Below are 12,540 nucleotides of genomic sequence, written 5' to 3'. Positions count from 1 at the left end.
GGGGGGGGGGGGGGGGGGGGACTTGACTGTTGTGTTGTAAAGTGCCTTGGGGGATTCTAGGAATCTAGAGGACACCATACAGATACCGGGCACTTATTGTAAAAGGGAAAAAACGTAGCAGTCTGAAGCATTACTTAGCATTAATAACATCACCATGAGTGATGCTGTTCATGTTACAGGTCGTCCGTTTCTTCAGTATTAATACAAAAATAATGCTGCTTTTTGTTCACCGTGTATTTAATGGCACATTGTTTAATGTGAGATGGGAAACCGTGCAACATTTTATGTAGCTTTTTTATGTTTAAGGTCAGTCTTACCATTGAAAACATTTCTATAACCAAGTTTATTGTTTTATAAAAGCGAGAATAATTTTTCTACAGTATCTACTAATGAGAGGGGTTATCAGTGTTAAAGTCAGCCCATCTGCTTCCGGACCACGGGTCCCCGGAAGAACGAAAAAATGAATGCAAGTCAATGTGGCTAAAAATGATATTTTCTAATGCCGCTTGTTATGTTTCATGGATTTCACATATGATGTCCGTGAATTCTAAAGAAGCTTTTTGATATTAAGAACGTGCTTATTTTCGAATGGGAGAAACACTATTTTAGTTTTCGTGTGAAAATAAGTCCAGGACTACAAATGCGCTTCACGAAAATGACGTCATCGAACCAGACACGGAGAAAAACTGATGGAAAAGGGCTTTAAGTTCAGCAAACTTCAAATCCTTCGCACACGGCAAAAGAACCACCGTAAAATTGGCCATTTGGGAAGTAGCAGCTACGCTACTGATAAACCTCAAAGTACGTGACTGGCGTGTTCGAAACACCCATCATTACTTTTAATTTAAATTGCAGTACAACATATGTGTGATCCAGGGCGTAAGGCAAAGCAGATTAGAAAATAGCTTTTTTAGCCTTGTTGACTTGCATTCATTTTTTCATTCGCCCCATGAGCTTACCGGAAAGGGAGGAGACTTAGGCCTAGTCCACACGTAGCCGGGGTTTTTTAAAAACGAATATCCGCCCCTCCAAAAACTTGCATCCACACCACCGCGTTTTAAAAACAAACTCTGTCCACACGTAGCCGGATAAATACGTTGTTAAGGACATGCCAGACCTGTAGGCGGCAGTACTTCCCCCGTTCTTAACCTCGTCCTTCGTCTGTGGTCTTCCGCAAGGAGCAGTAATTCCGCTTGTAAAAACAAACAATCAGAAAGCGCTTGGACAATTGATGGATCGGGTAGTGACAGAGCGCAGCTCTGAAGGCTTCCATGCTGTCGGCTAGTGTAAACACAGGTCGCACACGTGATGTCAGCATTTTTTTGTCGCGGAAAGTGACGTTGCGGACCTTAAAACTCCGGTTTTGTCTGTCCACACGCAGACACCCAAAACGGAGAAAACGCAGATCTTCACTTTGGCCGGAGTTTTTAAAAAGATCAGTTTTCGTGTGAAAATCTCTGTTTTCGTGTGGATGACAGGCCAAAACGTAGAAAAATATCTACGTTTTGGCAGATCCCCGGCTACGTGTGGACAGGGCCTTAGGCTCCGTATTTATGAATTTGTGTGGATTGACTTTAAAGGTGTGGTGTACTGATACATCATTGTTAAATATTTTTTTCTGGTTATAATCAGTAACTCTTGAGTTTCACATGCAGGCTGAACATGAAAATAGTCTCCTACACCTATCTCATGCATTAGTTTCTGATAGAAAACACAGTGAAACTCTAGGATTAGAAAATACTCACAGATCTACATCACACTAGACATCTAGGCTAGTTTAAGCTCACCGTTAGCATTAGCAACTTCACCACATGGCAGAACTCCTCCAGGCGTCTGAGGCCTAGTCCACACGTAGCCGGGTTTTTTTAAAAACAAATATCCGCCCTCCAAAAACTTGCATCCACACCACCTTGTTTTTAAAAAAAACTGTCCACACGTACCCGGATAAATACGTTGTTAAGGACATGCCAGACCTGTAGGCGGCAGTACTTCCCCCATTCTTAACCTTGTCCTTCGTCTGTGATCTTCCGCAAGGAGCAGTAATTCCGCTTGCAAAAACAAACAAGCAAAAAGTGCTTGGACAATTGATAAAGCGAGCGCAGCTCTGAGGGCATCTATGCTGTCGGCTAGTGTAAACACAGGTCGCACACGTGATGTCAGCATTTCTTTTTGTCGCGGAAAGTGACGTTGCGGACCTTAAAACTCCGGTTTTGTCTGTCCACACGCAGACACCCAAAACGGAGAAAACGCAGATCTTCACTTTGGCCGGAGTTTTTAAAAAGATCCGTTTTCGTGTGAAAAAACTCCGTTTTCGTGTGGATGACAGGCCAAAACGTAGAAAAATATCTACGTTTTGGCAGATCCCCGGCTACGTGTGGACAGGGCCTTATTTGTGGAGATAAAACATCACCATTGCAAGTCAGTGGTACAGTCGCGCTGCTGTTATCCAACCTGGGGCGAGATGTCAGAATACCAGGAAATAAGACTCAACAACCTGCTGTCTGAAGCTCAGCTGTGCCATGGGCATCTTTTAGCTCCTAGGAATGGTGCACCGGTATATTTGTCCCTTCGAAAACGACTTACAAGGCATTCATTCCTACTAGAGACCTCTGCAAATGTATTGATTAAACAAGTCAACCACTCCTTTCTAAAGTTAGTTTTGGGCTCATTTTTGCTTTTAAAAAGTGAAGCTAAATGGTCATCTGTGTAAAACCTGTACAGCTTTTTAACTGTTCCACAGTGTCGACAAATAAAAATCATTTAAACTGTATCTTTTCCTCTCTCATTGCTCAACAAAACAAAACTTTCCCCAATGTTTCCCTAGATAAAACGTTCCTAATCACATTGGGGAAGTTGGAGTTAAAGAGCAAGTCACCCCAAAATCAACTTTTTTTTCTGATAAACTATATAAATGCTGCAGACGCGTGTCGTCAATAGTTTTGCACTTTAGTGCATTTTAGTTAAAATTTAAATTATCTGCCTAAAACTGCCAGTGTTGTGCCGTTGTCAGGTAAAAACTGCACTGCATTTGAATTTAAATCTGCCATCGCTATTGGCTAAGAGATACCCTAGAACGTTCGCTGGTACCATATGATGTCACAATGTCGTTGTGTGTGTGTGTGTGTATTTGTTAGCGTCTCCGCCCTCTCGGGTCTGCTAGGCAACAGCATTTGTTGCATTATTCGAACAGGAAGTGGGAGTGGAGATATACTCTGGTATGGGGTGACTTGCTCTTCAATTTTCAAGGAGCCTAAGCTTTCCTGAAGGTGGGAGCTGAAGTTCCCTAACAGAACAACTGAGGGGCAATGGTAGCAGATCCCACGGACCTGTGGTCTGCGTCGTCTCCCCAAGAAGAACGTTCTTTCAAAAATATATATAAATACAACTATTTGTTGTCTCCTAAAACGTGAAAGAATAGAGACAATATTGGTTTATTAAATATACAGTATACTGTATATATAAAACTGTCATGACGTGAAGATTCCCCAAAGGTAACATTCGGAAAACCTTTCTCTCTAAAGGTTTCATGATCTCATTTTCAGAAGATGGAGGTTGGAGTTAACCCAGAAGTTCCATCATAATGACACAGATGGTGCTAAATGTCGGGAAAGTTGGGAGTGTGTTTAAATATAGACACAAAAATACTACACATATGACAAATGTTGTTTTATATTCACATAAACATTTTATACAACAATGTTTGATGAGTGCTAACAAACTGAATGAGAAACCTAACATAATTTTTGTAAATATTCACTTGTGAGCACCCCCTACTGTGGTACAATGATGTACTAACAACGCGTATTGGTCGACGTTTCTCCCTGAAGTCCTTGAACGCATCTGCTGTCGAGCTCGTGCCAATAGCAACTTTTAGCGGCTATATGTTAGCTTCTTTTTAGCTGCACGCCAACGTCTCTACAGCAAAGTAAAAGCAGTTAAATTATATTATTTTCACATTATTAGGTAAAAACATGACAAAGTCAAACTGCGTGAACCTTGACAGGTTTATGGAGGAATTTGGACACCTGGAGCAGGTAAGTCAGCGTGCTAACTATAGCTCAGTGCTTGTTTTAGCCTTTTGTGCTAAATCTGATGGAATAACCCGTTTTCATATCCGACATAAACTACTTTTCACTTTGCTGTTTGTTACGTTTAGTAAACTTAATCACAAATAACGAATAAAGTGAGGGTTTACGGTTTGGTTTATTGTGTGGTAAAATAGGAACTGAAATGTTTCTATTTTTATCGTCACTAACCAGAAAATCATGGAGTTTCATGGTAAGAACAGCGTGTTGGAGGTCATTCTAGAGGATGCCAAAAAACTTGATAAGTTTCATCAAACTAAAGAAAAGAGCCTGATTGAGGGTGAGACTTTATCCTTTCATTTAAAATTAAACTGAGTTATTAATGTTTGAATGTCTCCATCTACTGGCGGTTTGGTGAAATGACAGCCCAGACCACCTGCTTGTGTCAGCTGTTAATTAGGAAACGGGAATTGAGAAATATGGCTTCTCATAACGTTTTTATGCATTTAATAAACCTTTTGTTGCAACTTTTGTGTAAATTCAGTTTGTGTCATTTTAGATGTGTTTTTGTATGAACTATTGAATATTTTTCTTCTTCATATTATTGTTCTCTCTAGAGGAAAAGTATAAGTTTAGATAATTATTGTCTTTCTGTTTGAACTTAAGAAAGAATATCTAACACATCAGTGTCACTTTTATGTTGTAGAAATATGGGAAATTAACAAGACATAGCTTATCATTTTGGTTGTTGTGCTGCAGAAAAAGATTGCCTTCGTGTCACTGTGAACCAGCTGCAAAAGACTCTGCAGGAGCAGTTTGACCTCAGAGGTAACTCTAACACAGAGGCAGACTGGCCATCGGGAGTACAGACACCTTTCTCTGTGGGCCGATTGGTGAGCGGGATGATGTGGCTGAAAACAACCTCCATCCCCAATAAAAAGGTCTGATGAGGGAAAACAGGAATAGTTTTGTTAACGAGTACATGCCAGTGGTTGAATCTGTTGTCAAATCAGTGCAGGTGTGAAATGAGGAGTCTGAGTTTAAAGGGCTTCTGTAAGTTTTTATATTAGGAAACAACCATGCTCTTTTCTAAGTCCCTTAAATCTAATTTCTTCCCAATTCTGATGCTCTGTTTAAACTTGAACATTTTATCTAGATAAATAAATGCTGTCATCTGATTGGCTGATTAGCTTTAGTATCAGGTGGTGACCCTAATAATGTGGTGAGTGTTTTTGCTGTTTTCGAAACAAGATGTATGATTTACATCTGCTTTACAACATGGTGTAATTTTAATAAAGCTGTGGTTAGAGAGTACACTTGAGGAATTAAATGTTAATATGTTTGTTTCAGTGGAGAACGAGAGGCTGCAGAACGACATTCTTAATCTGAAACAACAGAATGAAAGAGCAGAAGAGGTGAGAACAGACAACGGCCTCAGCTTAACGGATCTCTGAATGTTTCCTATAAACCTGAAGCAAGGTGAAGACTAGTCCGATCTGTGGTCACCACCTCCTCTAAGCTCTATCATAATTGTGGAATGGTCTGGAACTGAAAGAGCAAGTAGCCCTCTACCAGATTCTTAGTCAACTCCCACTTCCTGTTTGAAAAATGCAACAGATGTTGTTGCCTAGCAGACCGAGAGGGCGGATCCGCTAACAAATACACACAGGCTCACAACGACATTGTGACATCATATGGTACCAGCTAATGTTCTAGGGTACCTCTTATCCAATAGCGATGGCAGATTTAAGATTTAAGATGCAGTGCAGAGTTTTTACCTGACAACAAGGCGTTGCATGACTTAATTATTTTTAAAGTCGACAGTCAAGTAATGTAAATCGAGTCGACTTTGACTAGTTGATGACATCATACACCTGAAGCGGGTTGGTTCACTGGAGTTTTTGACAATTAAAATTGTGCCCACATTTTTTAAGTTGAACAACTCTTTTAACTAACAACGGTAGTTTCTGCATCCTGTTTCAGCCCCCCCCCCCCCCTCCCCCCGGCACAGCGGCCGCAAACTCACTGATGCACCTGCAGCCTCTCGGAGTTCCTGCTGCTCTAAACATTAAAATAATTATTTCATTTTCTGTTCCTCACTTCTGATTACCTTCAATGGTGTCTGTTTGTTGCAACCACCAGGTACAAAAACTAACTTGTTTTTCAGGGTTTCCCTTACATAGGCGTAGCCGTGGCGGCCTGCCACGGCTGAAATCTTACCGCCACGCCTACAAGATCCCAAGTTTTATTTATTTTTTTTTTTTTGCGCTGTTTCCCGAAGAAGCAGCGGGAACTACTATGTTGTCGCTTGTGATCACAGCCGGCGGGCAGCAAGAAGAAAGGCGCAGGCAGAGCAGGGTGCAGTTACAGCATAAGTTACTGAGTTTAAAATTAGAAAGGTAGCAGTGGGTATAATGCTTTGTTGTTTACATGTTTCAGCAGCATTAAGATAAACGAGTGTTGACGATCTTGCCAGGTTTTCCTCCCCCCACCAGGCTAAGCATCACTTATTCATGTAAAATGTATTTATTTTTTCATGTCTGACTTTAACCGCATCTAATACTGTATTACGATGTGAGCGCAACAGCGACAACTTAAGATCGATGTGTGAGCAGCGTGAGAGGTCGGGTGTTTTTATCTGAACCCTTAAAACCTCCAGCAGGCTACGCTGCACTATTGACGTGTTAGCGCGCGGCGCTAACAACTTAGCGACGTGACATGTCTCGGAGAAAGCGTAAAAACACGTTGGACGCTTCTTCTGAAGCGGGAAAATAACGCTTCTTCTTAAGCAGAGCACAACGTCGCCTCGGCTCGTTCACGGCTGAGCTGGTACCGGACTGGGCTCGATAACTGACCCAGCACAGCCACTGGGTCATTGGAGCTGCCCCGTGACTGCCTGATGGAAAACCAGCGGGTTTTATCAGACTCGTAAAGTTTCTTGTTTTTGCTGGGGACCCCCTGTATTTTACTGCTTCCTCCTGCAGTCTTCCCCTATTAACATTTAAAATGATTCTGTAAATTCCGTGTATCAATAGAAACGATCTATGCCTCTGCCAGCTGCAGTAAATGTAGTTTCCAAATAATAAATAAGAGGTGCATTCATCTGTGTATCTCCTTTGATCCACATTAGTGATATTTTCAGCACCAGAACAGTGAAGCAAAGAAAGATTCCTGAGTTTGTTAGTAATTTTATTCATTAGGTGCATCTAACCTGTTCTATTTTTCTCTGAAATGAGATCAAATCAGTGCTTCTATGGGTTGTCTCCAATCTGCACTGGAAATTTTTACTTTATTTAGAGACGTGTCATAATTTTTCTCCAAGCCCCCCCCCCCCGCCACAGCTGGAAAAATTCCTAGGGGAAACACTGTTTTTATTTGACTATTTTTCTGTCCTGCCTGTTTATTATCTTCCTGCATCTCCTCTCAATCCTAAAGAAAAACTGCTACCTGGGTTCATATATATTCACCTTATGAGTTACCTTTGAACTGCAGTTCTAAAAGATCTACCGACCGCTAAAACAGCAGAGTACGCGCCGGCCGCATCGGTAAGGTGCGTCACCGGAGGACAAAACAGGTGATGCGCCCTGATCCACAGCAGCGAAACGCATCAGGCACAAATAAAAGACAGAAAACATCAAAGGAAATGAGCCGACATGAACGATCGCGTGTTAAATTAGTTTTTGAGGTGGCGACACCTGATTTGATAATGTTACTGTGGCCGTGCTCAGGACGCAGATGTCTGGAGCGCGTCAACGATCAGAGCTTTGCATGTGCACGCTGGTTAAGGTTAGGATGGGGGTGAGGGGAGAGGGTAAAGGTCACAATTCGGTCAAAAGTCCGTTTTACGGCGGGCGTCAGATACCGACGCTCTGGCACAGCGCGTCACCTCCCAACGCGCAGCAGCTCGTCACCTGCTGCCTTTTCCGAGGACTGCATCTTGTCGATCATTATCACGTGACAGCGACTAGTCGATGACAGGCATAAAAAGTCACTACAGAGCAGTGAAGTCGACTAGTCGATACAACCCCTACTGACAACGGAACAACACCGACAGTTTTAGGCAGAAAATAAAAATTTCTACTAAAATGCACTGAAGTGCAAAACTATTGACTTCACGTGTCTGCAGCACGATTAGACACGCATTTATGTAGTTTATCAGGAAAAAAAAGCTGATTTGGGGGTGACTTGCTCTTTAAGCAATGTCAAAACATAAATCGTTTCACATCCCTTTATTAAAAATATTTTTGTTCACAATACAAAGATGACAAGGTTTCCTAATTTCATATGTTTGAGTAGCCATTTAGCTAATATCTAGGTTGTGTATAAATAAGAATTAGCATGCACGTGTCATAATGGTGGTTGATATCGTGTTTTATCAGGTTACTCGTGGATTTTTTTGTTTTCCTTTGAGTTGAAATAAGAAGGCAGCCACTTTGTTATTTATCGTGTGGAAATGTGGAAATGTGACGGATTGGATGAGGTTTAATACATTTTTCTTCTCCTCGCTCCATTTTAGAGCATTTTTGTTAAATTTGGACTCAGTTGTGCTGATATCGTATTTTTGTAATTTCTGTTGTTAATTGTTTGTTTTACGGCACATTACTGGCTCAAAATATAAACAAATGAATGAATGAATAATAACAGTAAACAAAAAAAACAGCAGGAAACTCTAATCTGGTAACATTAAAGCTCAGACGTTTGGTTTGTCCTACAGAAACTTTAGGGCAGAGTGGAGCGCATCAGAGGTTTTCTGTGTTGTTAACCCAGCTTGTTGGTTAAAAGGTGAAAGAGAAGCAGGTTCAGCAGCTGGTCAGCAGAATGAGAGCAGAGGAAGAACATCACCAGAGGGCGCTAGAGGCCGTCAGACAGCAGTGCCACAGGGAGGCTCTTCATCAGCGTAAGAACACCTCACACACACATCTGCTAGCACTGAACCAGCTGCTCCAGAGCTGTTGGTGATCCACAGATCTGGATCATAAAGATGAGATGAGACGTTTTGACCTTTTGATTTAAACTCATTTCCACCAAGCGTCACAGTTCAGCCCAACCCGAGCTCACAGGTGTTTGGTCCTTTAAAAGAAACAGTTGAAACTGTTTATTGTGAGTTAGTTCCCAGTTTTCTCTGGTAAAAAAAAACATTTAATGGCACCTAACATCTCTACCTGCATGGCCCCCAGAGTAGTTGCTGTGGTTGTTTGTTCTGTTGCAGTAGAAACTAAAGATGCTGAGGTGAAAAAGCTTCTGGAGGAAAAAGACCTGGACCTGGAGGAGATGAGGCGGAAGCTGAAGGACCAGGAGAGAGAGAGGCAGAGCGAGCTCCTGAAGTTACAGATGGAGGTCAGAACAAGTCATAGTTCAAGCTTTGCAGCTGATCCTCTGATCTCTTTCTAACTAGAGGTGTGAGAGTACAACAAACATAAACTATCCTACTACAAACATTTCTAATCGTTTTCATTCATCATAATCAATAATGCTGAAGACCACGAAAGGTGGAACTCGAAAGTGAGGAAGTGAAGCACCCGGACCGTTTATGAGGAGCACATAACAGGAAGTTCTTCCTGCATGTGATAATCAGAGGTGTGAATCTTCTTCCTGTGAGTTAGAAATCTGCCCGGTGTCTGACGCAGTGAGCCGCCGATGTGATGGAGTGGGTCGTTCTGGAAGTCCATGCATCGCGTGCTAGGATGGTACGGTAGGGAAGCTGTTGACAGACAAACAGTATGAGCAGCTAACAAGCTAGGAAGTGTTAGGAAAATGTCTTAAGTAACCAAACTGGGAAATTTTGGATCGATTCAGATTCTTCATAAATAAGAATCTCGATATGGATGTGAATCGTTTTTAAGCAGCACCACAAGTTGAGTGCAGAGAGAATGACCACATAGAGGTTATAAACTCAGCAGAGTGAGACTGGCGTTCATCCTCCTGGGCGCGGATAATCGCTTTAACACTCTGAGTCGTAATCGAATCGTCTTTATTGTGAGGTCACAAACGGGGACTTTCTGAAACGGATCATTTGTGGCGTTTAGTTCTCAAGACGGAACTCGGACAGAAAACGAATGGCTGGTTTCTTCGTGTTGGGAGTGTTCCTAGAAGCAGTAGAGACCCACATGGTAGCACAAAGGATGCTGAAGGTGAGACGCCTTGAACCGTGTCAACGATTGTTCTGTAAAGGGCTTTGGGGCCTCTGACTTAGAAAAGCACTATACAGATGTGAAATATTATTGTTTTTATTGTGGTCACCATCCGATATGGTCCTCACCGAGCCGCGACTGTTGTCACCCTACCAGCTACGGAGTTAGACTGAGAAAAGTCTTACTTCTTTCCGGAGAAGAGGATTGTTGAACCTCAGATTCAGGAGGAGCAATGTGGTTTTCGTCCTGGCCGTGGAACACTGGACCATCTGTGTACCCTTAGGGGGATCCTGGAGGGTGTGTGGGAGTTTGCCCAACCAGTCTACATGTGTTTTGTGGATTTGGAGAAGGCGTTCGACCGCGCCCCTCGGGGGGCCCTGTGGGGGGTACTCCGGGAGTATGGGGTACAGGGCACTCTGATACGGGCCGTTAGGTCCCTGTATGACCGGTGTCAGAGCTTGGTCCGCATTGCCGGCAGTAAGTCGGGCTCGTTCCCAGTGAGAGTTGGACTCCGCCAAGGCTGCCCTTTGTCACCGATTCTGTTCATAACCTTTATGGACAGGATTTCTAGGAGCAGCCAAGGTGTGAAGGGCATCCGTTTTGGTGGCCTGAGGATCAGGTCTCTGCTTTTTGCAGATGATGTGGTCCTGTTGGCTTCATCAGAACGTGATCTTCAGCTTTCGCTGGAGCGGTTTGCAGCCGAGTGTGAAGCAGCTGGGATGAGAATCATTATCTGCAGCGATGCGGGCGTTGTACCGGTCTGTCGTGGTGACGAGAGAGCTGAGTGAGAAGGCGAAGCTCTCGATTTACCGGTCGATCTATGTTCCTACCCTCACCTATGGTCATGAGCTTTGTAGTGACCGAAAGAACGAGATCACGGATACAAGCGGCTGAAATGTGTTTTCTCCGAAGAGCGGCTGGGTTCTCCCGTAAAGATAGGGTTAGAAGCTCTGTCATTTGGGAGGGGCTCGGAGTAGATCCGCTGCTCCTCCACATCGAGAGGAGCCAGTTGAGGTGGCTCAGGCATCTGGTCTGGACGCCTCCCTGGTGAGGTTTTCAGGGCACGTCCAACCGGGAGGAGACCTAAAGGTAGACCCAGGACACGGTGGAGGGACTATGTCTCTCACCTGTCCAGGGAACGCCTTGGGACTCCCCCGGAGGAGCTGGCCCAAGTGGCTGGGGAGAGGGAAGTCTGGGCCTCTCTGCTTAGACTACTGCCCTCACGACCCGACTCCAGATAAGTGGCTGAAAATGGATGGATGAGGATGTGTTTGCAAACAAACTAACAGTTGTGCAAAAGTTTTTGTCAGCATTAAGTCACAAAGTGTCTTCATTTTGTCTCCAACTCCTCCCAAAGGCTCCTCAACTCTAAAACTGCTCCAGGAATGTTTTGATCTTGTTCTTGCTGCCAGTAGGATGAGAGTGAGACTCCAGAGGAAAATTAGGTTAAGACATGTTATATCTGAATGTAACGACTTCCTGGATGGACTATAGGCCACCTTCAGAGACGACTAGAGTGGGATGGGCGACTGCTGGACACGAGGAAGGGGCTTTGAGTTGATGATTTGTTATAAACAGGAAGCTTGTTGTTTAATCTGCTTCACTGAGGCGTTTGTGCCTGTGTGTTTTAACAGTTAGGTGCAAAGTTAGCCAGAGCTCAGAGTTCAGCTCAAAGGAGCCACCAGCAGCAGCTGCATGGACCCAACCTGCTTCCACAGAGCGTCTTCAAGAGGGTGAGAAACCTCACACGCTGCAGCTTCCTGACCAAGAAACTAATTAGTTTACAATTAGTAGGGTTTCAGAGGTCTTCGACTCCACACGGCTCCTCTCTCTAACCGTGCGGATTACATTTTTCTCCAGAAACTGCAGTATTTCCAGGAGGAGAAGAATAAAGAGATTTCGGCGTTACGTCAGAGAATCAGAGAGCTGGAGGCGAGTCAGCGAGCTAGCAGCCTCAGCGACAGCAAGAGGAGAAAGATGTAGCTGTTCAGAGGCTGAGCGGGCTTCAGCCAACCCCTCGCCCCAGAACTTCTGCTGCGTTCCGCAGAACGTTCTCCTCTGAGCCCTCGTGTGATTTATCTGCTCCACCGTGCTGCATGCAGGTGAGCAGCGTGCTGCGAGCACATTTAAACACACGCTGCACCGTCTGAGACCTCAATCCAATTAGACTCCTGCTGGGTGGGGGGGGGGGGGGGGGGCACTCCTGAATGAATGAGAGCCGGAGGAATAATCTGCTTTAAGAAATCAAAGCTGTTTATAGCTTTTCATTCAAGGAAACCATTTCATCAATTAGTTGTTGGGTTGCTTTTAAAGTCCCCAAAGTCAAATAAAAGCGTTTTAACGTCTTCATTTGTACTTTTTCTTCCTTTAGCTGTAGTTCAGTG

At 43.7% G+C, this 12,540-nt stretch overlaps 1 protein-coding gene across 2 annotated transcripts; it reads left to right on the top strand.

Annotated features, from left to right (window-relative positions):
- Positions 1-3,205: 3,205 nt before the first annotated feature.
- Positions 3,206-12,338, top strand: LOC129164459 (coiled-coil domain-containing protein 152). Of its 2 annotated transcripts, XM_054744664.2 has the most exons (8): positions 3,734-4,034; positions 4,260-4,365; positions 4,785-4,853; positions 5,376-5,440; positions 8,808-8,922; positions 9,235-9,362; positions 11,791-11,889; positions 12,017-12,338. In XM_054744664.2, the coding sequence occupies exons 1-8, from the start codon at positions 3,972-3,974 to the stop codon at positions 12,137-12,139; spliced, it is 768 nt and encodes a 255-aa protein (XP_054600639.1). In that variant the 5' UTR covers positions 3,734-3,971; the 3' UTR covers positions 12,140-12,338. The 2 variants fall into 2 exon arrangements, with proteins under 2 accessions (XP_054600640.1, XP_054600639.1); XM_054744665.2 differs by lacking the exon at positions 4,785-4,853 and having other exon boundaries at positions 3,206-4,034.
- Positions 12,339-12,540: the final 202 nt, after the last annotated feature.

Source organism: Nothobranchius furzeri, chromosome 6 (assembly GCF_043380555.1).
Source record: "Nothobranchius furzeri strain GRZ-AD chromosome 6, NfurGRZ-RIMD1, whole genome shotgun sequence".
Taxonomy (NCBI): Eukaryota; Metazoa; Chordata; class Actinopteri; order Cyprinodontiformes; family Nothobranchiidae; genus Nothobranchius; species Nothobranchius furzeri.
Note: the sequence above shows the minus strand (reverse complement) of the source record. Positions and strands in the feature narration are given on the sequence as shown.

Bases quoted from the DNA above. Each gene is read 5' to 3' on its own strand.
- LOC129164459 (XM_054744664.2), top strand. From the start codon at position 3,972: ATGACAAAGTCAAACTGCGTGAACCTTGACAGGTTTATGGAGGAATTT. The intron at 4,854-5,375 runs GTAACTCTAACA...TGTTTGTTTCAG, and splicing joins GGAGCAGTTTGACCTCAGAG to TGGAGAACGAGAGGCTGCAG. The intron at 8,923-9,234 runs GTAAGAACACCT...GTTCTGTTGCAG, and splicing joins CAGGGAGGCTCTTCATCAGC to TAGAAACTAAAGATGCTGAG.